We start from the raw sequence: 26,996 nt of genomic DNA, 5'->3' as shown, positions 1-26,996 counted from the left end.
TCTCGCTCTATCCCAGGCTGACATGGAATTCACTATGTAGTCTCAGGGTGGCCTCGAACTCATGTGAACTCTGCCTCCAAGAGCTGGGATTAAAGGCGTGCACCACCATGCCCGGCTAAAATAAATGATTTTTTTAATAAAAGAATAAGAATGAGAGAAAGTTGAACACATATGTGCTATGTGTGACTTTCCAGACACCACCCCCCCCCACACACACACTGAAGTTTGATGTCCTTAAACCTATTCCACCAAACCCTTAGTAAGCTTTCTTTCACCCCTAGAGGGCAGCCAAACCACCTATTGGCTAATATATATATATTTCCTGTCTGTAAATGGTTACCGTATCTGAGGTCTTACCTCTTCACTTCTCCAGACTCTTTGAAATGTGAGAGGATGTGGGAAGAGGAAGCCATTTGAGGTACTTGCTTGCAGACTATTGGGAATGCTCTTTGTGCCTCATCCTTTCCTTTCTTGTACTTCCCAGCTGCCTTCTGTCTCTCTATCCCATATCTAGGAATTTCACAAGTAAACTCCTAGCCATTGAGTAGGTGTCACACAGGTGTTGAAACAAAGTCTCTTGACACCTTGTCTTTGTACCTACCGAAGCAGGAGAGGAAGTTCCATGAAGCCTAGCAGCCTCAGTGCCCAAGCAGAGAAACAGGCTATCCTTTACATACTAGTTGGTCCCTATAAAGCGTACTTGGGTTTTTATTTGAAGCCTTGTTATTAAATAGCATTCTGTTGACCTATGAGTTTTCATGTTTCCATTTGAATCAACTTATATCTTTGGGAAAATATGTTTGTAACCTTGTAGGTACCTTTCAGTTTTTTACTTTGCCCTATATGATTTAATGATAAAAATTACATCTTGCTGAGCTGGCCATGGTGGTGCATGCCTTTAATCCCAGCAGAGGTAGGAGAGTTGCTGTGAGTTGGAGGCCAGCCTGGGACTACAGAGTGAGTTCCAGATAAGCCTGGGCTAGAGAGATGACTCAGTGGTTAAAGGTGCTTGCTTGCAAAGCCTGACAGCCTGGGTTCAATTCCCTAATACCCACGTGAAGCCAGATGCACAAAGGGGCACAGACATCTGGAGTTCATTTGCAATGGCTAGAGGCCTTGATACACCCATCCCCTCTGTCTTTAAACATTTTTATTTATTTATTTATTTATTTGAGAGAGAGAGAGAGAGAGAGGCAGATAGACAGAAAATGGGCACACCAGGGCCTCCAGCCACTGCAAATGAACTCCAGATGCCTGTGCCACCTTGTGCATCTAGCTTTATGTGGGTCCTGGGGAATCAAGCCTGGGTGCTTTGGCTTTGCAGGCAAGTGCCTTAAATGTTAAGCCATTTCTCCAGCCACATAAATAACTTTTTATTTGAGAGAGAGAATGGGTACACCAGGGCCTCCAGCCACTGCAAACAAAATTCACCTTGTGCATCTGGCTTACATGGGTCCTGGAGAGTCAAACTAAGATCCTATGGCTTTGCAGGCAAGTACCTAAACCTCTAAGCCATCTCTCCAACCTCATAAATAATTTTTTTTAAAAGATAAAAATAGTATCCCGGTGTGGTGGCACATGCTTTAATCCCAGTACTTGGGAGGCAGAGGTAGGAGGATCATCATGAGTTCTAGCCACCCTGAGACTACATAGTGAATTCCAGGTCAGCCTGGACAACAGTGAGATCCTACCTCAGAAAATAAACAAACGACAACAACAAAAAGATTAAAATGTTGCCATGGGGCTAGGGAAATGGCTTAGCAGTTAAGGCATTTGCCTGCAAAGCCAAAGGACCCTGATTCATTTCCCCAGGAACTATGTGAGCCAGAAACACAAGGGGGTGCATGCGTCTGGAGTTCGTTTGCAATGGCTAGAGGCCCTGATGCACTTTTTCTCTCTTTCTGTCTATCTGCTGCTTCCTCTTTTCTCTCAAATAAATAAATATAATACTTTTTATTATTTTTTTGTTATTTTTATTTATTTATTTGAGAGCAACAGACAAAGAGGCAGAGAGAGAGAGAGAGAGAATGGGCACGCCAGGGCTTCCAGCCACTGCAAACGAACTCCAGACACGTGCGCCCCCCTTGTGCATATGGCTAGCGTGGGTCCTGGGGAGTCAAGCCTTGAACCGGGGTCCTTAGGCTTCACAGGCAAGCACTTAACCGCTAAGCCATCTCTCCAGCCCAATAAAATACCTTTTAAAAATAAAATGTTGCCATGAATTCAAGGCTAGCTTAAACAAACTAATAGCAAAACCCTGTCCCAAGAAGAAATAAGAGGCTAAGTAGATGGCTCAGGAGATAGACTTGAGTAGATAAAGCATTTGCTGTTCAAACTGGAATACTTGTATTCAATCCCTAGACCCCATGTTAAAAAGTCAGAAGTGGGCTGGGGAGATGGCTCAGTGATGAAAGTTCGTTGGTACAAAGCCTGATGGCCCAGGTTCATATTTCCCCAGTACCCATGAAAATCCAGATGCACAAAGGTGGTGCATGCTTCTGGAGTTTCTTTGCTGCAGCAGCAGGAAGCTGCCCACCAATTCTTTGTGTTCCTCTCACCCCAATCCACACCCACGTGTGTGTGTGTGTGTGTGTGTGTGTGTGTGTGTGTGTGTGTGTGGTTCCTTCTTAAATAAAATTTGTAAAAGCCAGAAGCAGTTGGCTTCTAGAAGCATTGCATGCAGATGCTGAAGGTGAGAGTGTAATGGGAGGTAGAAAGAAAATTTCCCAAAAGCTAATTGTGACCACCACAAAGAGCAACAGCAGATGAAGAAACCTGCCTCAAATCAAGTAGAATAGCTAGGACCCACCCAAAAGTTGTCCTCTCACCTTCATATACGTGTCATAGTGTACCTACGCCCACCACTCAGACAAACCTGCACATATGCATAAACACACATACACAAAAATAATAAAGGGCTGGAGAGATTGCCTAATGGTTAAGGCACTTGCCTTCAAAGCCGAAGAACCTAGGCTCAATTCCCCAGGACCCAAATAAGCAAAATGCACAAGGTGGAGCATGTGTCTGGAGTTCATTTGCAGCAGCTAGAAGCCCTGGCATGCCCATATTCTCCCTCTCCCTTCCCTCTCTCTTCCCCCCACCTCTCTGTAATTATTTTTTTAATTCTATAAATAATAAAATATAGAAAGGAAAGAAAATAAGCTACTGAGCTTTTAACTTTTCACCCAGCCAACTCCCTCTCTTAGAACTTTCTTATTCTTACCCCCGCCCACACACATACACACACCCCAGGTAAGGTCTCTAGCCCAGGCTCACCTGGTACCCACTCTGGCCTTGAACTCATAGCAGTCCTCCTACCTCTGCTTCCTGAATACTGGGATTAAAGATACGAGCCACCATGCCTGGTGAGAGTTTACATTATAAACTATCTCTGCTTCTGCTACCAAGGTTGTTGAGGACAGTGTAGAGAAAGGCAAGAGGAAAAAAGTACTGGGTGTGGTGTTGCATGCCTGTAATCCTAGTGCTTGGAGAAAGATTGCTATGCCAAAATTTTGAGAACAACTGGTCTACCTAGTGAGTGCCAGGCTGGTGAAGAGTACTTGCTGAGAAAACTAATCTCTAAGGCAAAATGAGAATAAAGCATTCCAGCACTCAGGAAGTCGACGTAGGAGGATCGCTGTGAATTCAACACCACATAGTGCCAGGTCAGCCTGGGCCCTACCTCGAAAAATGCAAAACAAAAATAATAAAATGAAGGAATTAAAAGAAGAAGAAGAAGCCAGGCATGGTGGCACATGTTTTTAATCCCAGCACTCGAAAGGCAGAGGTAGGAGGATCGCCAAGAGTTTGAGGCCACCCTGAGACTACATAGAGAATTCCAGGTCAGCCTGACCCATAGTGAGATCCTACCTTGAAAAACCAGGAAAAAAAAGAAGAAGAAGAAGAAGAAGAAGGAACAGTTTGGAAAGATGGCTTAGTGCTTAAGGCACTTGCTAAAGCCAAAGGACCAAGGTTTGATTTCCCCAGGACCTACGTGAGCCAAATGCACAAGGATTTGCCTGTGTCTGGAGTGCGCCTTTAGTCCCAGCACTCCGGAGGCAGAGGTAGGAGGATCGCCATGAATTATAGGCCACCGTGAGACTATATAATGAATTCCAGGTCAGCCTGGATTATAAGGAAACCCTACCTCAAAAAAACTGAAAAAGGAAAAGAAAAGAAAACTTAAAAATAAAACGAAAGCCAAGCTGAGCATAGTGGCTCATACCTTTAATCCCAGCACTTAAGAGGCAGAAGTAGGAGGAGCACCATGAGTTCAAGGCCACCGTAAGATTACATAGTGAATTCCAGGTCAGCCTGGGCTAGAGTGAAACCTTACCTCAAAAAAAAAAAAAAAAGTGTGGGGGTTCATAATTCCTTTTAATATCAGCACACAAGAAATGCAGAAGAAGGGCTGGAGGGATGGCGCAGTGGTTGAGTCACTTGCTAGAAAAGCCAAAGAACCCAGGTTCAATTTCCCAGGACCCACATAAGCCAGATGTACTAGGTGACACATGAATCTGGAGTTTTTTTGCAGCAGATAAAGGCCCTGGCACACCCATTCTCTTATCTGCATCTCTCCCCCTTTCTCACTCTCTTTGTCAAATAAATGAAATAAATAACTTGATAAAGAAATGTAAAAGAAGAGGTAGGGGGCCTGCTGTGAGTTTGAGGTCATCCTCAGCTAGAGTGAGTCTCTGCTTAAGGACTTTTTTTTTTAAAGAAAAGAAAGCAGCTGGGCGTGGTGGTACATGCCTTTAATCTCAGTATTTGGGAGGCAGAGGTAGGAGGATCATTGTGAGTTCAAGGCCACTCTTGAGACTACAGAGTGAATTCCAGGTCAGCCAGAGCTAGAGTGTACCCAACCTTGAAAAAAACAAAAGAGAAAAAAAGAGAACAGAAAGCAAAATTCAAAGATAAACTGTAAAGTTTCTTGAGAGAGGAGGACATAGCTTTTGGAAGCTTGGTATACAAGGGTTCTCTAGGCTTTAGGCCTCTAGGAACGTTATGCTTAAGTGAATGCAAATCATGGGCAGATTTCTGCCAGTACCTGTCTAGCTTAGTGATTAACCAGGATGCTTATTTCAAAATAATTCCTTCACTGATACTCATGTTTGGTGTTGATATGTCATCAGTTACTCACTTCAGCATCATGATTTTTATAGTCCTTGCCACAGTTTCAGCAGTCAGGTGACTAAACAAGGAAAAATAGCCTAAAGGTATGAGAACATACTGATGTCATGTACCATACCTAAACCTCCACAGAATGGCACTTATCCTTTCATATTTGATGCACTAAACAATGCTTTCATGTGTGTGTGTGCTGTGTTTGTGCATGTTCATGTGTGTAACTGCACACATGCACATGTAGATGTCAGGGTAGCATCAAGCATTGTCTTCCACTTTGAAGCAGGGTTTGTCTTTGGTCACTGTGCTGAATTTGCCAGGCTTGCTGGCCTGTGAGCTTCCAGGCTATTCTGTCCCATCTCACTTCCTGCCCAAGAGACACACTGGAATTATAAATGCTACCACTAGAGTCCAGCTTTATATGGGCTCTTAAGGATGTAGTCAATCACATTTGCACAGAAAGTATTACCAAGGATAGATATGGCCTAGAATTTGTATTACACTAATCTGAAATTAATGTGCAGCTCTGTTTTTCATGACATACGTGAAGAAAAGGATTAACAGCTAGATTTAGAGGATTGTAACATTTACTAGCTATAATTACCCCTTTTTTCTTAGAAGTATTTGGGAAAATAGCTAGGTTTGGTGGCACACACCTTTAATCCCAGCATTCATGAGACAGAGGTAGGAAGGTCACTATGCGTTTGAGGCTACCTTGAGACTATATAGTGAATTCCAGGTCAGCCTGAGCTAGAATGAGAACCTACCTCAGGAAAAAAAAAAAAAAAAGTTTAGGAAAATAACCTAGGAACGTGAAACTGCCAGGTGGTCTTTCTACAAGTAGTAAGCTATAACTGAGTCCCTATTTGTAGGGCTGAAATGGCTTAGTGGATGATGTACTTGCCTCACAAGTATGAGTACCCGAGTTCAGATGGATCCATGGAACCCAGTAAATGTCTTCAGTGGGTACCTGTATTCCCTGCGTACCTGTGGCAACAGGAGAGGCTGAGAGACAATCTTCAGGAAGCTTGCAGGCCAGCTAGCCTGAAACAGCAATGAGTCTTGCTTCAAATGAGCAGAAAGCAAGGACTGACACTGGAAAGTTGTCCTCTGGACCTCCATATGCACAATGGCATTGTGTGCTCAAACTCTCATACGTGACATGAACACACACACACACACACAAATAAAAAAGCCTGCTCCTGGGCTGGAGAGATGGCTTAGCGGTTAAGCACTCACCTGTGAAGCCTGAGGACCCCGGTTCGAGGCTCAAGTTCCCAGGACCCACGTTAGCCAGATGCACAAGGGGGCACATGAGTCTGGAGTTCATTTGCAGTGGCTGGAGGCCCTGGCGTGCCCATTCTCTCTCTATCTGCCTCTCTATCTACGCATCTCTCTCTCTCTCTCTCTCTCTCTCTCTCTCTCTCTCTCTGTCACTCTCAAATAAATAAATAAAAATGAACAAAAAAAAATTTTAAATAAAAAAGCCTGCTCCTAAAAATCTGACATGGGTCTTCCTAGAAGATAAGGTATTCAGTGAAATATTAGTTGCCTAAATAAGTAATACTTGGTCATTTGTAATTCTTTCTGTTTTTTCGAGGTAGGGTCTCACTATAGCTCAGGCTGACTTGGAATTCACTATGTAGTCTCAGAGTGGGCTTGAAGTCCTGGCTATCCTCCTACCTCTGCCTCCCGAGTGCTGGGATTAAAGGCATGTGCCACCACACCTGCTTGTAATTCTTTCCTTTTTTTAATTCTATTTCTTTAACAGATCTCAGATATAAAAAGAACCAACTTCTGTCTTTTTTTGGGGGGGTGGAGGGTTTTGTTGGCTTCATCCAAAAATAATTTAATTCCAGCCTATCTTCATGGATTAATCCTGAGTTCAATTTAGCATATACAGTTATGGTTCCTGGGTTGGAGAGATGGCTTAGTGGTTAAGGTGTTTGCCTGTGAAGCCAAAGGACATAGGTTTTGATTCCCTGGGACCCACATAAGCCAGATGTCTCTCTCAAATAAATTTAAATAAATTTAAATAAAAGAAGTGAGCCGGGTGTGGTGGTGCCTGCCTTTAATCCCAGGGAGGCAGAGATAGGAGGATCACGAGAGTTCGAGACCATCCTGAGACTACACAGTGAATTTCAGGTCAGCCTGGGCTAGAGTGAGACCCCACCTCGAAAAAACAAAAAAGAAGTTGAAGTTATGGTTCCTCACCTAACATCAGTTTTCCTTTTTTGTTTTGCTTTGTTTTTGTGGCAGAGTCTCACTTTAGTCCAGGCTGACTTGAAACTCACTCTGTAGCCTAGGCTGGCTTTGCACTTAAAGCAATCCTCCTACCTCAGCCTCCCAGTTGCTGAGATAAAAGGCAGGAGCCACCACACCTAGCTTCTAAGATTATTTTTCTCAAACTTTCTTCTTCTTAAACTGAGTGTTGTTTGTGTGTACATACTCATGTCTGGGCATGGGTACACACGTGCCACAGCTCAGGTATAAAGGTCAGAGAACAACTTCAAGTGTTGATCCTTGCCTTCTGTCACTTTTTTACTTTTTTATTTTTGTTTTTCAAGGTAGGATCTTGCTCTAGCCCAGGCTGACCTGGAGTTCACTTTGTAGTCACACAATGGCCTTGAACTCATGGCAATCCTCCTACCTCTGCCTCCTGAATACTAGGATTAAAGAAGTGCTAGGAATTTTTGGGTTTTCAAGGTAGGGTCTCACTGACCTGTAACTCTGCCCTCATGTGATCGTCCTATCTCTGCTTCCCAAGTGTATCCTCGATGACATATTCTTCTATTAGAGTAGTGCATATTTTTCTTTTTGAAATTTTTTAATTAGTAGAGAGAGAATGGATACAGCAGGACCTCCTGCAGGCATATAGGAATTGAACCTGGCCCATCAGGCTTTGCAAGCAAGTGCCTTTTACTGTGAAGCCATCTCTTCAATCCAGTACTTTATTGTCAAATATTGGTGGGTGGCAGAAGTGTATCTGCAGGGCTGGAGAGATGGCTTAGCGGTTAAGCCTAAGGACTCGGGTTCAATTCCCCTGTACCCATGTAAGCCAGATGCACAAGGGGGGAACATGCATATGTATATGTAGTAGCTAGAGGCACTGGTGTGCCCATTCTCTTATCTGCCTTTTTAAAAAAGAAGTATATCTGTAGCCTGAAGGGTAACTTCCATTTTTTCATTTTAGGGTACCTTTGTGTAGTGTCTCATAGAGATATCAGTCAGGCCAAGGTTTTTGCCACCAGAGCTCTTACTAACTTAAGACTTCATGTTGCATATTCTTCTCTCACATCCATTTTTTTCCAGATTTTCCCTTTAACACGTGCTTTCTTTTTCTTTAGGAATGACATCTTTGTGTTCCTGCTAAGTACACGAGCTGGAGGACTGGGAATTAATCTCACAGCTGCAGATACAGTAAGTGTGAAGAGCACAAGACACAGATATGATATACAGGGTTTCCTTTATAAATTTGTCATTCATGGAACATTCTGCATTTTTACCTTTCCTTTTGGACTTCCCTTTCCATTTTAGTAAGTTCCTTACATATTCATTCAACAAATATTTAATGAATTGTCTACTGTATGGTGGGTACTGTTAGACAGTTGGAATATGGAAGTGATAATTTAACCTGAGCCGGCATCTTCAATCCAAGCACTTTAATCCAACAGAGTCAGAGGTAAAAAGATTTCTGTGAGTCCAAGGCCAGTCTAGAACTACAGAATGAGTTCCAGGTCAGCTTGGGCTAGAGTGAAACCCTACCTCAAAACAACAACAACAAAAAAAAAACCCACAATAAATAAGCCAGTGTAGTGGCACACACCTTTAATGCCAGCTTTCGGGAGGTTGGGGTATGAGGATTGTCATAAGTTCAAGGCTAGCCTGAGACTCCATGGTGAATTCCAGGTCAGCCTGAGCTAAAGTGAGGCCATACCTCAAAAATAAATAAAATGTAAGCCATGTGTAGTGGCACACGCCTTTAATCCCAGCACTCAGAAGGCAGAGGTAGGAGGATCGCTGTGAGTTTGAGGTCCAGGTCAGCCTGGACCAGAGTGAGACCCTACCTCAAAAAAATAAATAAATCTATAAATAATTTTAAGACCTGAAAAAACTTGGGGAATCCAAATTAGATTTGTTTTAGGAGCTATAAATAAAATAAAGTAGAAAAGGTTGTTTTGTTACTAAAATACATTTTCTTTTATACATACATACATATACACACACACACACACACACACACACATATACATACACACGTTTTATGTATATATATACATAAATATATGCATACATACATACATACATATATATTTTATTGACAACTTCCATAATTATAAGGAATATCCCATGGTAATTCCTTCCCTCCCCCCACTTTCTTCTTTGAAACTCCACTCTCCATCATATCCCCCCCCCTATCAATCAGTCTCTCTTTTATTTTGGTATCATGATCTTTTTTTCCTATTATGATGGCCTTGTGTAGGTAGTATCAGGCACTGTGAAGTCATGGATATCCAGGCCAATTTGTGTCTGGAGGAGCACATTGTAAGGAGTCCTACCCTTCCTTTGGCTCTTACATTCTTTCTGCCACCTCTTCTGCAATGGACCCTGAGCCTTGGAAAGTGTGATAGAGATATTTCAGTACTGAGCACCCCTCTGTCACTTCTTCTCAGCACTAAGATACCTTCTGTGTCATCCCAAGGTCACTACATCTGAAAAGAGAAGTTTCTCTAACCAAAAGTGAGAGTAGCATTTAACATATTGGTATGAACACTGAGAGAAGTGTAACAATCTATGGCTTCTGAGTGTTCCATTGTCCAAAAAACATAGGTTTCCATATGACTTATCCTCTTAGATTTTGATTAGCCCTCCCTCCGCCTTTCCTTTACTCAATCTCTTTCCTTGACTGTGTCACTTAGGTCTTTTCAACCCCCTTTAATCTGTTCTTCTACTTACATATATACAATTCCAGCCTATTAGGTCTCACCCTCCCTTCCTTTGTATTCCCTTTATATCTCCTTTCTAGCTTACTGGCCTCTGCTATTGAGTTTTCTTTCTACTCACACAGAAGTCCAGTCATTTGTAACTAGGATCCACATATGAGACAGAACATGAAACATTTGGGTTTTTTTGGCCTGGTTTAACCTCATTAAAACACATTTTCTTACTGGAAAAACTCATGTTTCTGTATTCTAAACTTTGAAAGTTACTTGAATACCAATGAACTTGCTAATTTAAAAAATCAAATGGAGGCTGGAGAGATGGTTTAGCGGTTAAGCGCTTGCCTGTGAAGCCTAAGGACCCCGGTTCGAGGCTCGGTTCCTCAGGTCCCACGTTAGCCAGATGCACAAGGGGCGCACACATCTGGAGTTCGTTTGCAGAGGCTGGAAGCCCTGGTGCGCCCATTCTCTCTCTCTCTCTCTCTCTCTCTCTCTCTCTATCTGTCTTTCTCTCTGTGTCTGTCACTCTCAAAATAAATAAATTTTAAAAAAATCAAATGGGACTAGAAAGATGGTTTAGTGGTTAAGATGCTTGCCTGCCAAGCCAAAGAACCTAGGTTCAATTCTTCATTACCCACATTACCACAAGCTGTCGCATGCATTTAGAATTCATTTGCAATGGCTGGGTTTCCTGGCATGCTGAGTTGTTAAGGTGCCTGTTTGCCTACAAAGCCTAATTAATGACCCAGGTTCACTTCCTCAGTACCTATGTAAAGCCAGATGCACAAAATGACACATGCGTCTTGAGTTTGTTTGCAGCAGCTTGAGGCCCTGGCATGCCCATGCTCTGTGTCTCTTCTTTTTGTCTCTCTCTGCTTGCAAATAAAGAAATAAAAAATTAGGCTGAAGAGATGGCTTAGTAGTTAAGCGCTTGCCTGTGAAGCCTAAGAACCCCGGTTCGAGGCTCAATTCCCCAGGACCCACGTTAGCCAGATGCACGAGGGGGTGCACATGTCTGGAGTTCGTTTGCAGTGGCTGGAAGCCCTGGCGCGCCCATTCTCTCCCTCTCTCTCTATCTGCCTCTTTCTCTGTCTGTCACTCTCAAATAAATAAATAAAAATAAACCAAAAAAATATTTTAAAAAAACAAAAATAAATAAATATCTTTTAAGAAAGATAAAATATGAGCTGTGAACTCGAGGCTAGCCTAAGCTATAGAGTGAGTTCCAGGTCAGCCTGGGCTACAATGAGAGTCAAACTGAAGCCAGGAGTGGTGGCACACGCCTTTAATCCTAGCACTCAGGAGGCAGAGGTAGGAGGATTACCAAAAGTTCCAGGCCACCCTGAGACTACATAGTGAATTCCAGGTCAGCCTGAGCTAGAATGAAACCCTACCTTGACAAACCAAAAAAAAAAAAAGAATAGTTAAACAATAAAATATGAGCCCAGGGTAGTCTTGAACTTACAGAGATCCTCCTTCCTCTGCTTCACAAGTGCTGGTTAGCAATTACATGATGAAGAGCAGTTCTTACACTGTTTCTCTGTATATTCTTTCTGGAGTAAGGATATCATTGCATCTGAGTCTGTTTAGTAAGGGGTTGTAAATAGTCAGTTGCTTTAATATGCTTTTTGTTTGGTTGGTTGGTTGGTTTTCTAAAATATTTTATTGATTATTTATTTGAGAGAGAGAGAGGGTGAGAATGGGCGCACTAGGGCTTCCAGCCGCTGCAAACAAACTCCAGATGTATGTGCCCCCTTGTGCAGCTGGCTAACATGGATCCTGAGGAGTCAAACCTGGGTCCTTTGGCTTTGCAGGCAAGCGCCTTAACTGCTAAGCCATCTCTCCAGCAGTTTGTTTGTTTTGTTTTGTTCTTTGTTTTTTCAAGATAGGTAACCTGGAATTCACTATGTAGTCTCAGGCTGGCTCACCAAGATCCTCCTACCTCTGCCTGTCCTGAGAGCTGGGATTAAAGACCTAACTTAACTTTTGTTTCTGTATGACCTGTTTTAAATGCTTACACAGAAGAAGAGCTTTTGTCCCTTAGTTGCAACATGAGAAGAGCTCTGTCCTATGTATGAGCTCTTAGGCCTCCCAAGGGAATGATCTTCTGCACATTGCCTTCAGAGAAAAGGCTGCACCCTCCATGTACTTGTCCATTTTCTAGTTACAGACTTTTCTCTGTTTTTCATTTCACTTTGTCGTCTTTTTATTTAGTCAGACCACTGGACCCCATCTTAACTCTCACCAACCTTTCCGCATGTCTGTCTGGCATTGTGTTTACAATTTCAAGAAGGTACTATAAATGAATTTCTCCTTAGTCATTGCTGGACCAAGCATTATGGATTGGCATGCTTTAAGCTTTCCTTAGCCACATCAGTTATTCTAGTTCTCTAATTGTTACTTGTTTGTTTCTAGACTATCTCACTGAACCCCATAAATCTGGAATACAGATGTCCTTTCTGTCACACTCCAGTACAACAGTATATTTTCTCTTATAGCGCTGTCATGGGTGCTCCATTGTGTTCATTTGTTGTCAAATGTGATAACATAACAACTGTCATTTTCATTTTGTCACTCTTGTTCTTCTTTTAACCTATTATTAGTTTCTGCATGTTTCACTATTGTTTTCTTTTTGTTTTTTTCATGAGGTAAGGTCTCACCTGAACCCAGACTCACCTGGAATTCACTATGTAGATTCAGGGTGATCTTGAGCTTACAGTGATCCTCCTACCTCTGCATCCTGGGCCTACTGACTTCCAGGTCAGCCTGCCTTAGTGAGACCCTGATTCCAAAAAGTATATAAGCCAGGCATGGTGGTACACGCCTTTAATCCCAGCACTCAGAGGCAGAGGTAGGAGGAGGGAGGTGAGTTGAAGATCACCCTGAGACTACATGGTGAATTCCAGGTCAGCCTGGGCTAGAGAGAGGCCCTACCTCGGGGGGTGGGGGTATATGAGAGGCTTTGTAGATGTCACATGTTCCCATAGACGTCTGCTGCTAGCTATGGTCAGCCCACCAGGTTCTTTGCCATTGTCTTGAGATGTATAGTTCCTTTGAGTCAAACCTGATTCAATTACGGTAACTTGACCTGAGCTTAATGCTACTAAATAGCAACTGTTGACAGATTCCCAGAGAGAACAAAAAACATTCTTGAGGAGGAGCAGGGAGAGGATTTGGTTATAAGGATCCCTACTTTTTCAGAATTATTCCAGACTTTCTGTGCCAGAATGGTGATGTTGTAACTACAGACTGGCATTGACAAAATCCATGTGTGAGGAGAAATGTCATGGTGATAACTTTACCTGAAGCATGCAAACCCTAGCATCTTGTCCATGGAAAATGCTGGACTATACACAAATGTTCAAATATTTTTGTTTTTCAAATGCACTGCCTCACCTGAATGATTAGATAGAAAGTATGCTGTCCTTGGGAAGGTAAAGAATGTCATAAGCATCATGGAGGTCATGGAGCACTTGGTTCCAGCAGTGGCCCGATCACATTTGCTAACTATGGACAACTCTAATGCATTTGATATGATCTTAACCACCAGACCCTAGCTGGGGAACATACTACCACCACTTACTCACATATCCTGTAGTCTTTTTGCTGTTACTGTACTTCTTTGGGTTTCATGTTTTGTTTTTTCCCCCTCTAAGTTTATAAGTGAAAATTGACAAGATACAATTCTCTCTCCCTGACTCTAGCTCTCCTCTTTCATTAAAAAAAAAAAAAAGCCAGCATGGTGGCGCACACCTGTAATCCCAGCACTTGGGAGGCAGAGGTGGATCAGATCACTGAGTTCGAGGCCACCCTGAGATTATATAATGAATTCCAGGTCAGCCTGGGCTAGAGTGAAACCCTACCTCAAAAAACAAAATAAATAAATAAAAAATAGGGCTACAGGCATTGCCTAACAGTTAAGGTGCTTGCCTACAAAGCCAAAGGACCCAGGTTTGATTTCCCAGTACACACATAAACCAGAGCACAAGGTAGCACATGTGTCTGGAGTTTGTTTTCACTGGCTAGAGGCCCTAGTGTGCCTCTTCTCCTCTCTATCTGCCTTTTTCCCAGATAAGTAAAATAAATTTTTTAAAATATCAGAGAGATGGCTTGTTGGTTAAGCGCTTGCCTGTGAAGCCTAAGGACCCCGGTTCGAGGCTCGATTCCCCAGGACCCACATTAGCCAGATGCATAGGGGGCCGCACACATCTGAAGTTTGTTTGCAGTTGCTGGAGGCCCTGGCACACATATTCTCTCTCTCACTGTCTGCCTCTTTCCCTCCCTCCCTCCCTCTCTCTCACTCTCAAATAAATAAATAAATAAATAAAAATATTAGCTGGGTGTGGTGGCACATGCCTTTAATCACAGCACTTGGGAGGCAGAGGTAGGAAGATCACTATGAGTTCAAGACCACCCTGAGAATACATAGTGAATTCCAGGTCAGCCTGGACACGAGTGCTTGGGAAAAATAAAAATAAGTTGAAATTACCAAAAAGGGGGCAGGAGCACTGGAGAAATTTCATAGCAGATAAGACACTTGCCTGCAAAGCCTGTGGACCCATATTCTGCTCTCCAGATCCCATGTAAGGCAGATGCACAAAGATGAGGCAGGCACAAGGTCACACATGCCCACTAGGTGGCGGAAGCATACGGAGTTTGATTCCTAGTGGCTAAGGCCTTGGCATACCAATTCTCTCTCTCTTAAAAAAAAAAAACTGACAAAAATATTATGTTTTGGGCTGGAGAGATGGCTTAGCGGTTAAGCGCTTGCCTGTGAAGCCTAAGGACCCCGGTTCGAGGCTCGGTTCCCCAGGTCCCACGTTAGCCAGATGCACAAGGGGGCGCACGCGTCTGGAGTTCGTTTGCAGAGGCTGGAAGCCCTGGCACGCCATTCTCTCTCTCCCCCTCTATCTGTCTTTCTCTCTGTGTCTGTCGCTCTCAAATAAATAAATAAAAAATTTATAAAAAAAAAAATATTGTGTTTTATTTTATAAAAGTGAATGCAGGCTGGAGAGATGGCTCAGCCACTTACTTGCAAGGCATGATGGCCTGGGTTTGATTCCCCATTAGCCACATAAGACCACATGCACAAAGTATATGTGTCTGGAGTTAATTTGCACAGATAGGAGGCCCTGTAGTGCCCATGCTCACATACTCTCTCTCTCTCTCTCCCTCTCTTTCTCTATGTCTCTCAAATAAATAAAAATATTTTTAAAAAGTAATTGAGTGGGCCTGGTGGGATGGCTTAGTGGTTAAATTGTTTGCTTTCAAAGCCAAAAGTACCCAGGTTTGATTCCCCAGGACCCACATTAGCCAGATGCACAGAGGGGCGCACATGTCCGGAATTCGTTTGCAGCGGCTGGAAATCCTGGTATGCCCACTCATTTCCCTCCCTCTCTCTCTCCCTCCTCCCTCCCTCTTTCTCTGTCAAATAAATAAAAATAAAATATTTTTTAAATGTTCAAAAAATAATTGACGGTAGGGGTCCTGACACACCAATTTTCTTTCTTATCTGCCTCTGTCTCTCTCTCAAAACAAATAGCTAATGAAAAAATACTTGAATGTCATAGATAGCAGTTAAGTGAGAAATTAGACCAAGGTAGATAATCAATGTAAAGAATTGTTCAGCCAGGTGTGGTGCACACCTTTAATCCCAGCACTCAGGAGACAAAAAGGTATGAGGATCGCCTTGAGTTTGAGGCCACCCTGAGATTACATAGTGAATTCCAGGTCAGCCTGGGCTAGAGTGAGACCCTACCTCAAAAAACCAAAAGATAAAAAAGTTTTCAAAACATAAAGAATTGTTCTAGTGTTGAGAGAGATTGTTGAGCCAAAGCCCAGCAGCCATTACTGTAATATGAAGCCAGTGTCTTGGTCATATTTGAGAATTTAGGGAAATACATAGGCACACTCCCAATAAGTGCTTAGGAGGAGAATTTAGCTTTTAGGCTTTATTTATTTATTTATTTATTTATTTATTTATTTATTTATGTATTTTTGTTGTTGTTCATTTTTATTTATTTGAGAGCGACAGAGACAGAAAGAGGCAGATAGAGAGAGAGAATGGGCACACCAGGGCCTCCAGCCACTGCAAATGAACTCCAGACATGTGCGCCCCCTTGTGCATCTGGCCAACATGGGTCCTGGAGAATCAAGCCTCAAACTGGGGTCCTTAGGCTTCACAGGCAAGCACTTAACCACTAAGCCATCTCTCCAGCCCAGCTTTTACACTTTCTAATAAGAATTTAATTGGCATAGCAAAGTGAAGCATTGTTACATGAGTCAGAAATCAGAGGGACCTTCCTGGAAGTATCAAAGCTTGCACTAAACCTTAAGAATTAAAACATCTTGGACAAAAAGAGGTACAAAAAAATGTAATGTAGGTGAGAAATATTAAAGAGACCTATCTCACTAAAAGGAAAAGGTGTATTTGTGTTAGGAAAGTGAACTTGACTCTTTAACAGGGCCCAATTACTTAGAACTTGGACTTGTATATTATAGCAGGGGAGGGCTAATCTACCATAGAACCTAAGATAAACTAAAAAGAGACAGACCTAGGAAACTACTGGTCTAATAGAGCCATAGTGGTTCAGATGTTAGGCAGGGCCTGGTCCAGAATATTGACATTGGAACTGTAGAAACCGCAGGTTGTTTCTCTCATACCTGGTCAAGCACTGGCTAGATTTGGTGGCTTAATTAGGTATAGAAGAAGACATATGAGAGACATGGAACATTTTGAACTGAGATTCATTTTAGAGATCCTCACTGTGTTAGATAATAGCATTAAGGCTAAGGGTTAGGTTTTAGGATTACTAGATAATGATATATTTTCTTCCTTCCTTTTTTTTGGTGGAGGGGGTTCAAGTTGGTTTCATTCTAGCTCACGCTGACCTGGAATTCATTATGTAGTCTTAGGGTGGCCTCAAACTCACGGTGATCCTCCTACCTCTGCCTCTGCTGGGATTAAAGGTGTGTGCCAGCCACTATGCCAGCTTCTTCCCCTTTTTTTTTTTTTTTTTTTGGTTTTGTTACACCACACCTGGCTTCTTCCTTTGCCACCCTGAGACTATATAGTGAATTCCAGGTCGGCCTGGGCTAGAGTGAGACCCTACCTTGAAATAAAAAATAAATAGAAATTTTATCTATTTGAAAGAGAGAGAGAATGAGCATGTCTGGGCCTTCTGCTGCAAACAAATTCCAGATATATGGGCCACTTTGTACATCTGGCTTTGCATGGGTACTGGGAATCTGACCTGGGCCTTCAGGCTTTGCAAGCAGGTGCCTTTTTAAATATTTTTATTTATTTATTTGAGAGAGAGGGAAATGGAAACAAGCAGATAGCGACTTTGGGTGTGCTAGGGCTTTCTGCCATTACCAGCAAACTCCAGACACATGTGTCACTTTGTACATCTGGCTTTACTGGGTACTGGGAATTTGAACCTGGGCCATTAGGATTTGCAAGCAAGTGCTTTTAATTGCTGAGCCATTTCTATAAACTAATGGTACATTTTCTTGTTATTCATCAAATCAGAAGTATCTTTCAAGGGATACTTAGACTACATAGAACAGGAAATGACCCTATTGATGAGAGCTGGAGAATGCCAGGAAAACTATGCCTATTCTCTTTCCAGGGAAGCCCTAGTGCTTAAGAAGGCTTTTCCTATCCCTTATACCCATGTCTCCCACTTAGGCTGTGGAATCTTGGGTGAATTCTCTTAACTTCACCTATAAAGTGATTTTGTTTTGTTTTGTTTTGTTTTGTTTTGTTTTGTTTTGTTTTGTTTTCCTAGTGCTGGGAATCAAACCAAGGGCCTCACAATGCTGAAGATAAACTGTGCTCTACCACTGAGCCACATACCCAGCCATAAAATAGAGATCTTATTACCTAGGTCATAGAAAATATGGGATTTAAGAGCTGCACTTTACAGGTTAACTTAATGATATTAAGCACAATAAGAACTAAATATTAACTATTAATATCATTACTGATCCTTTATTTATTTTTAATTTATAAAAACATGATCTTCCTTGCTGTATTGTACAGCCTGATCTGAAACTTACAGATTCAAATGATCTTCCCACCCGGGTCTCACAAATTGCAGCACTACAGGCACATGCCAGCACTCCTTTTTGTTAGTTCATTTGTTTGTTTGTTTTTCTAGGTAGGGTTTCACTCCAGCCCAGGCTGACCTCAGGTTGGCCTCAAACTCATGGTCATCCTACCTCTGCCTCCCAAGTGCTGAGATTAAATGTGTGTACCACTATGCCTGGCTTTTTGTTTGTTTGTTTGTTTGAGGTAGGATCTCACTGTAGTCCAGGCTGACCTGGAATTCACTATGTAGTCTTAGGGTGGTCTTGAACTCATAGTGACCCTCCTACCTCTGCCTCCCAAGTGTCAGGAATAAAGGTGTGTGCTAGAATGCCCGACTGAAAGAATGCCTTTTTTCCCAAAACAATGAAAAATTGGCTAAAGCTGAAACTATGTACCTTCTCTTTCTGATATCATAGAAAGCAAGCTCTGCTAGCACCAAATGTTACAGACACATTTGTTGCTCCCAGAATTTCTGGTCCTGCCGTGAGAATGCATCAGTCTTTCTGTGTTCTCATCTTGCCTTTGCAGGTCATTTTCTATGACAGCGACTGGAACCCCACTGTGGACCAGCAGGCCATGGATAGAGCCCACCGCTTGGGGCAGACAAAGCAGGTCACTGTGTACCGACTTATCTGTAAAGGCACTATCGAGGAGCGCATTCTACAGAGAGCCAAGGAGAAGAGTGAGGTAAGCACAGGGAGGGATGACTGTTGGCGAGAACAGGAGATGAACCCTATTGGCTGCACTAAGGCTATTTAACACGTTTTTGCCTTTCATTGGTAATGAAAAAACTAGGGTTCAGCATAGGGAGTAAAATTAGTGCATCTACAATAGCTGTCTCAGTTGTTGCTAATAAACTGACATAAGTACCTGGCCTTGTGTTTGACACTTTGACATTTAGAGGAAGAAGCAGTGACATTTTGTAGCTGTCAGCCTAGTAGTCAAAAGATATTTATTTTGTTTTATCTTATCATTTTTGTTTTTGAGGTAGGGTCTCATTCTAGCCCATGCTGACCTGGAATTCACTATGTAGTCTAAGGCTGGCTTTGAACTGATAGCAATCCTCCTACCTCAGCTTCCCAACCATGTGCCACCTGGCTTCTTTTGTTTGTTTGTTTGTTTTGTTGTTTGGCTTTTTGTGACAATTTTTAAAATATTTTTATGTTTTTATTTGAGAGACAGAGCAAAAGAAGACAATGGGCATGCCAGGGTGTCTAGATGCTGCAAATGCAAATGAACTCCAGATATATGTGCCACCTTATGCATCTGGGTTTACATAGGGATTGAGGAATCAAACCTGGGTCCTTTGGCTTTGCCAGCAGCATCTTAACCATTAAGCCTCTAGTGTCCCCCCCCCCCTTTTTATTTTTTTAAATTCATTTGAGAGCAAGAAACAGAGAAAGAGGCAGAGAGAGAGAGAGGGAGTATGAATGGGCATGTCAGGGCCTCCAGCCACTGCAAATGAACGCCAGATGCATGTGCCCCCTTGTGGAGCTGGCTAACTTGGGTCCTGGGGAATCCAGCCTCAAACCAGGGTCCTTAGGCTTCACAGGCAAGCACTTAACAGCTAAGCCATCTCTCCAGTCCTTTTTCTTTTTTTTTTTTTTTTTTTGAGGTAGGGCCTCACTCTAGCCCAGGCCAACCTGGAACTCTAGTTCCAGGCTGGCCTCAAACTCACAGTGATCCTCCTACCTCCTGAGTGGTGGGAGTAAGTGTGCCACTACACCCAGCTTTATTTGATGTTTGATCACTGATTAAGTATTACTGGACTTTCTTGCTATCAGCAGTCCCAAGCCAAGACAGTCTCATTCTTTTTTGTGTGGAGCAAATCTACAAGTCAGCTAGGTGAGCAAGGGCTGGAGAGATGACTCAGTGGTTAGGGCACTTGCCCATAAAGCCTACCGACTAAAGTTCAATTCCCCAGAACCCACATAAAGCCAGATTCCCAAACGAGTGCATTCACATTCATCTGGAGTTCCTTTGCTGTGACAAAAGGCCTTGTTGCTCAATTCTTTCTCTCCCTGCCAGCCATAATGACACACACCTTTAGTCCTAGCACTTGGGAGGCCAAGGTAGGAGGATCATTATGAGTTTGAGATCAGCCTGAGACTACATGGTGAATTCCAGATCAGCCTCTGGACTGTAGCAAGACCCTACCTTGAAAAACCTAAATAAATAAATGAACTAGATAAACCAGATTAATAGCTGATTAAGCAGGTATTTCTTTCTTGCTGGTTGTTTGCTCTAAAGGAATGGATGGCTGGAGATGACATTTTGATCTGCTTTGTGTAGATTCAGCGGATGGTGATTTCTGGAGGGAACTTCAAACCAGATACCTTGAAACCCAAAGAAGTGGTTAGCCTTCTTCTAGATGATGAAGAATTGGAGAAGAAACGTATGTACCATAGTGGCTGAAACCATCTCTTCCCCAGACTCACGGTTGAGAATGATTGGAGCACTTGTATATATGCCACAGCCATACAAAGCCAAATGCTACATTGAAGGGAACACTTTAAAGTTAATATTAAAACATGAACAAAGAAGCCGGGCGTGGTGGCGCACGCCTTTAATCCCAGCACTCGGGAGGCAGAGGTAGGAGGATCGCCGATAGTTCAAGGCCACCCTAAGACTCCATAGTGAATTCCAGGTCAGCCTGGACCAGCGTCAGACCCTATCTCGAAAAACCAAAGGAAAAAAAAAAACATGAACAAAGACAAATTTGTGTATATCTTTAAAGTAAATATATCTTTAAGTATATTTTTATAGAAGAAAGGCTATACCCAAATCCTCAGTAATAATGAATATATTCATTGACACAGAAAGATATTTTTATAGAAAGTTTAAAGAAGCAAGTTGCAGTAACCATGAAGACTTTGCTTCGCCAGGTGTGGTGGTGCATGCCGTTAGTCCCAGCACTCGGGAGGCAGAGGTATGAGGATCACCATGAGTTCAAGGCCAGCCTGAGACTCCATAGTGAATTCCAGGTCAGCCTGGGCTAGAGTGAGACCCTACCTTGATAAACCAAAAAAAAAAAAAAGACTGCTTCAATAGGTTTCTGGCTTTCAAGAACATTGGGTTTTAGATTTATCCTGTGTAGTTCTGAGAACTGATATGGCACCACATCAGAAAATAAACTCACATTTTATTAGATAACATGCTCACACTGGGCTTAGTGGTGGTGCATGCCTATAATCCTAGCACTTAGGAGATAGAGGCAGGAGAACCAGTAGGTCAGTGTCGTCCTTAGCTATGTAGTGAGTTCCAGACCAGCCTAGAATACATGAGATCCTTGTTTCAAAAAGGTTGAGGAGAACATCACATTTTCCAACACCATACTTGATCATTGCAATGCAGAGATACTCAAAAACTGAAAAGAAAGTGGAAGAGGAGAGGAGGCAAGGAAAGGCCTACAATAATTAAATAGAATCATGGTTTAACTTTAAAGCTCTTAGGAATCCTTAAACTCTGTTCTTTCTGAGTTAGGAAAATACTAGTTTCCACCTTGAGCCAATTGAAATTATACCTTAGAATATAAATATTAAAGAGTATGGTGTCAGGCGTGGTGGCACACGCCTTTTATCCTAGCACATGGGAGGCAGAGGTAGGAGGATTGCTGTGAGTTCCAGGCAAGCCTGAGACTACAGACTGAATTCCAGGAGAGCCTAGAACAAGACACTACGCCAAAAAAACAAACAAACAAACAAACAATATATATATATGGCCCTTTTATTTCAGAGAAAGAGAATTGTGATTGCCACAGGTTCTTCATTCAGTTTAATTTTCTTGGTAGTGAGACTACGGCAGGAAGAGAAACGGCAGCAGGAGGAAACTAACCGAGTTAAAGAACGCAAACGCAAACGGGAGAAGTATGCAGAGAAGGTATCTGCAGCCTGGGGGGGGCTCACATAGAGGCTGGGGTAAACTTCAGAAGCACTGAAAAGGCTTTGGGATAACTTGTAATCTTGGTCACTATGTGATTGGAAACAGTTCTGGGCTGATAGACGTTTGATAAGAAGAAACACTGCCTTAATTCGGTTACAGTTCCCTCACAGACCCACCACGTAGTGACTATGGGAACTGAATGTCAGAGATAAATGTGCTGCATAAAAATGGGTATTACTTGTCCATAATTTACTGCTGACTTTGATGGGCAGCAGCCTAGAAACATATCTGTGTTATATCACTTACTTGTTTGTTTTGAGACAGGATCTCACTTTGTAGCCTTGGCTGGTCTTGAACTCACTATGGAGACCAGGCTGTCTTTGTACTCGCAGTGATCCTTCTGTCTCTACCTCCCAAGTGCTGGGATCATAGGCATATGCTATCACAGCAGTGTTTATGCCATAGTCTGTTCTCCTAGGTGTGCTGGCTCTCCTGTTGCCAAATCCACATCTTCTGTCAGCAGAACTAGGTTTAGCCTGAAGGGTACTCTCTGTACTCACCCTTTACATGAAATTGGACACCCTAAAATAAAAGATCAAGATCCTCCTGGTCTGGACTTCTATCTCTGCCCACTACCCAGACTATTTTATCATTCTATCCTCAAATAACCCATGATTTAACACAAGTTAAAATATAAATAGCTTTAATATTCAAAAAATGTATCAAAAGCCAGGTGGCATGGTGGCTCAAGCCTTTAAACCCAGCACTTGAGAGACAGAAGCAGGAGAATTGCTGTGAGTTCAAGGCCAGCCTGAGACTACATAATGAATTCCAGGTCAGACTGGGGGTAGATCAAGACCCTACTTCAAAAAAAAAAAAAAGCGCTGGAGAGATGGCTTAGCTTGGTTAAGCGTTTGCCTGTGAAGCCTAAGGACCCCGATTCGAGGCTCAATTCCCTAGGACCCACGTTAGCCAAATGCACAAGGGGGTGCACACGTCTGGATTTCGTTTGCAGTGGCTGGAAGCCCTGGCGCACCCATTCTTTCTCTCTCTCTCTCTCTCTCTCTCTCTCTCTCTCTCTCTCTCTCTCTCCACCTCCTTCTCTGTGTCTGTTACAATCAAATAAATAAATAAAAATAAACAAAAAAATTTTTTTTAAGTATCAACATCTGGGGCATGGGGCTGGAGAAGTGGCTCAACAGTTAAGGTACTTGCCTGTAGAGGATAACATAAAGCCAGATACACAAAGTGGCATATGCATCTATAGTTTGTTTGCAGCCTCTAGAGATCCTGGCACATTCATTCTCATTCATTCATTTTCTCTCCCTCCCTCTCTCTCTCTCTCTCTCTCTCTCTCTTATAATAAATAAATATATATTTTTTTTAATCTGGGAGCTGGGCATCGTGGTGTACACCTGTAATCCCAGCATTCAGAGGCTGAGGTAGAAAAATCGCCATGAGACTAGTTCCAGGCCAGCCTGGGCTAGAGCAAGACCCTACCTCAAAAAACCAAAATAGAAAAAAAATCTGGAGATGGCTAAGCAGTTGTGGCACTTGCCTACAAAGCCTAACAACATGAGTAAAATTCCCCAGTACTCATGTAAACACAGATACACAAAGTAGCAATGTATCTGAGGTTTGTTTGCAGCGGCTGGAGGCCCTGACATTCCAATTCTCTCTTACCTTTCTTCTCTGTCTCCTCCTGCTTGCAAATAAATGAGTGTGTGTGCTTTCTTTTTTATTTTTGGGTCTCTAGCCAGGGCTGACCTGGAATTTACTATGTAGTCTCAGGGTGGCCTCGAACTCATGGTGATCCTCCTGCCTCTGCTTCCTAAATGTTGGTATTGAAGTGTGTGCCTCCACACCCAGCCCAAAAATACTTTATTATTTTTTTTTATTCTGGGGAAACCAGGTGTGGTGGCACATACCTTTAATCCCAGTACTTGGGAGGCAAAGGTAGGAGGAGTCAATGAAAGTCCCATGTACCCAAGAACAGTCTGTGATTCCAGGTCCCTGATCTATGACAGAATTTTACTGGATTTAGTTCTAGAATTGCCTCATGTAGCCCAATCACTCAGTCCTTATGAATTTACATGTAAATTGAAGAAATAATGATAAAAGTGGCACATTGTTCATTGTTGTATAAAAAAATGAAGCCGGACGTGGTGGTGCATGCCTTTAATCCCAGCACTCAGGAGGCAGAGGTAGGAGGATCGCTGTGAGTTCGAGGCCACCCTGAGACTACAGAGTTAATTCCAGGTCAGCCTGGACCAGAGTGAGACCCTACCTCGAAAAACCAAAAAAAAAAAAAAGAAAGAAAGAAAGACAGACTTTTTATATGTACACATACATACAGAAGCCAGGTGTGGTGGTGCATGCCTTTAATCCCAGCACTCAAGAGGCGGAGGTAGGAGGATCACTGTGAGTTTAAGGCCACCCTGAGACTACATAGTGAATTCCATGTCTGCCTGGGCTAGAATGAGGCCTTACCTTGAAAATCCAAAAAATTAAAAAAATATATATCACAGCATTTGACCCTACCTTGAAAAACCAAATAATACTAATAGTAAAATAAAAAAATAGGGGGCTGGAGGACTGGCGTAGTGGTTAAGGAATTTGTCTGCAAAGCCAAATGATCAGGTTCGATTACCCAGGACCCACCTAAGTCAGATGCACAAAGTGGAACATAGATCTGGAGTTTGTTTGCAGTGGCTGAAGGCCCTGTTGCGTCCATTCTCTCCCCCTCCCTCCCTCCCTCCCGCTCGCGCGCGCGTGCTCTCTCTCTCTCTCTCTCTCTCTCTCTCTCTCTCTCTCTCTCCTCTCTCCCTCAAATAAATAAATAAAAATAAAATATATTTTAAAAATAAGCTGGGCATGGTGGTGCACACCTTTAATCCCAGCACTAGGGGAGGCAGAGGTAGGAGGATTGCCATGAGTTCAAGTCTACCCTGAGACTACATAGTGAATTCCAGGTCAGCCCAGGCTAGAGCAAGACCCTACCTTGGAGAAAAAAAATATTAAAAAAAAATTAAATTAAAATTTAAAAATTAAAAAATACATTGAGGCTGGATTAATCCCAGCACTCAGGAGGCAGTGGTAGGATTGACATGAGTTCATAGACTGAGACTACATAATGAATTTCAGGTCCGCCTGGGCCTAGAGCAAGACTCTACCTCGAAAGACCAAATGGAAAAAAAAAAAAACATACACCATAGCTCATTTGCAGACTACATGCTTAGCAAGACCCTGGGTTTGATCCCCAGTACCAAAAACTATGTATATGTGTATATAATATGTTTTTTCTCATATGGGCCAGGCTGGATGCTGTTATATAGCAGAGGATGATCTTTTTAAAAATATATATTTGAGAGAGTGAGAGAAAGAAAGAGGCAGAGGCACAGAGAAAGGGCGTTCCAGGGCCTCCAATCACTGCAAATAAGCTCTAGACACATGCACCACCTTTTGCATCTGGATTTATGTGGGTACTGCGAAGTTGAACTCTGGTTATTAGGCTTTATGGGCAAGCTCCTTAACCACTGTGCCATCTCTCCAGCTATAGAGAATGATGAACTTCTGATTAACCTACCCTCAACTCCCCAAAGTGCTAGGATGTCAAGCATGTATCCACCATGCCTGGCTTCAGTATTAGTGTGGTAGGAGGGGTTGCATGCATGTGAAGGTCAGAGGATGACTTTGGATGTCTTCAGGAACACAGTCATCTCCTTTGAAACAGGGTCTTATTGGCTTGAGGCTAGACTAGCTGACCAGAGAGCCCTACAGATCCTGTTGTCTCAGCATCCCCACTGCTGGGGTTACAGGTCTGTGCTACCACATCTGGCATGGGTATTAGAGATTGAACTCTGGTTCTCATGCTTGTGAGGCAAGCACATTACTGACTAAGCTGTCTCCCGAACATCCTCAATATTACAACTTCTATGCAGTGCTGGGGGTCTGAGCCAGGGCTTCGTGCATGCTAAGCAAGCACTCTATCACGTAAACTATATCCTCAGCCATATATAAACATATAAACATACACAGTTTATGTACACCAAACACTGGTCATCCCTCCCTTTTGTTTTTATGGTGCAAAAGATTAACCTAAAACATCTCAGCCATGCTGGGCATGGTCGTGCAGGACTTTAATAGGCAGAGGTAGGAGAATCGTCAAGTTCAAGGCCACCCTGAGACTATATAGTGAATTTCAGGTCAGCCTGAACTACCTTGAAAAAAAAAAAAAATCTCAGCCATGCCAAGCAAGGTATATGCTATGTAAAGTCACATACCCACATAAAGCCATATGCATAAAGTGGCACATGCATATGGAATTCATTTGCAGTGGCAAAAGGCCCTGATATGCCCATTTTCTCCCTCCCTCCCTCTCTTTGCAAACAAATAAATATATTTTTTAAATAATTGGGAAGCTTACAAAGAATAAACATTCTGTCATTATCAGACCCTAATTATAGCTTAGTTGTAGAATACTTGCCTGGCATGTATAAGGCTCTGGGTTTAATCCCTAGCACTGCAAAAGGAAAGGTATCATAAGTAAAAGTTCTGAGCAGATTTTTGTAATGTAGTTGTTATCACGTTTGCCTCACAAATATAATTCTGTCCACATTTTCTTCCCTAATACCACTTTTCTTCTTGGGACACAGCCTCATGATTTTTCTGTATTTCCTGACCTTTGTCTTCCCAGAAAAAAAAGGAAGATGAATTGGATGGGAAAAGGAGAAAAGAGGGTATGAACCTGGTAATCCCATTTGTTCCTTCTGCTGATAACTCCAACCTCTCTGCTGATGGAGATGACTCCTTCATAAGCGTGGATTCCGCCATGCCCAGCCCTTTCAGCGAGGTGAGGTTACTTTTGGACACCATCGCAGCAGTGGGACTGCATCCTCAGCTTTTAGCAGGGATATATGCTGCTGTGTGGCTTTTGCTTCTGGAGTCTTCCTGTCTGG

At 42.6% G+C, this 26,996-nt stretch overlaps 1 protein-coding gene across 2 annotated transcripts in view; it reads left to right on the top strand.

The window, feature by feature from the left end:
- Ino80 (INO80 complex ATPase subunit) overlaps nucleotides 1–26,996 on the top strand; it is a 178,304-nt gene that overhangs the window by 143,213 nt on the left and 8,095 nt on the right. For both annotated transcript variants that reach the window (XM_045156229.1, XM_045156228.1), the window contains exons 29-33: nucleotides 8,472–8,544; nucleotides 18,685–18,843; nucleotides 20,449–20,551; nucleotides 21,947–22,035; nucleotides 26,735–26,890. In XM_045156229.1, the coding sequence (XP_045012164.1) occupies nucleotides 8,472–8,544; nucleotides 18,685–18,843; nucleotides 20,449–20,551; nucleotides 21,947–22,035; nucleotides 26,735–26,890 (580 nt within the window). The remainder of the gene's footprint in view (nucleotides 1–8,471; nucleotides 8,545–18,684; nucleotides 18,844–20,448; nucleotides 20,552–21,946; nucleotides 22,036–26,734; nucleotides 26,891–26,996) is intronic.

Source organism: Jaculus jaculus, chromosome 8 (genome assembly GCF_020740685.1).
Source record: "Jaculus jaculus isolate mJacJac1 chromosome 8, mJacJac1.mat.Y.cur, whole genome shotgun sequence".
NCBI lineage: Eukaryota > Metazoa > Chordata > Mammalia > Rodentia > Dipodidae > Jaculus > Jaculus jaculus.
This window is presented reverse-complemented; position numbering and strand designations above follow the sequence as displayed.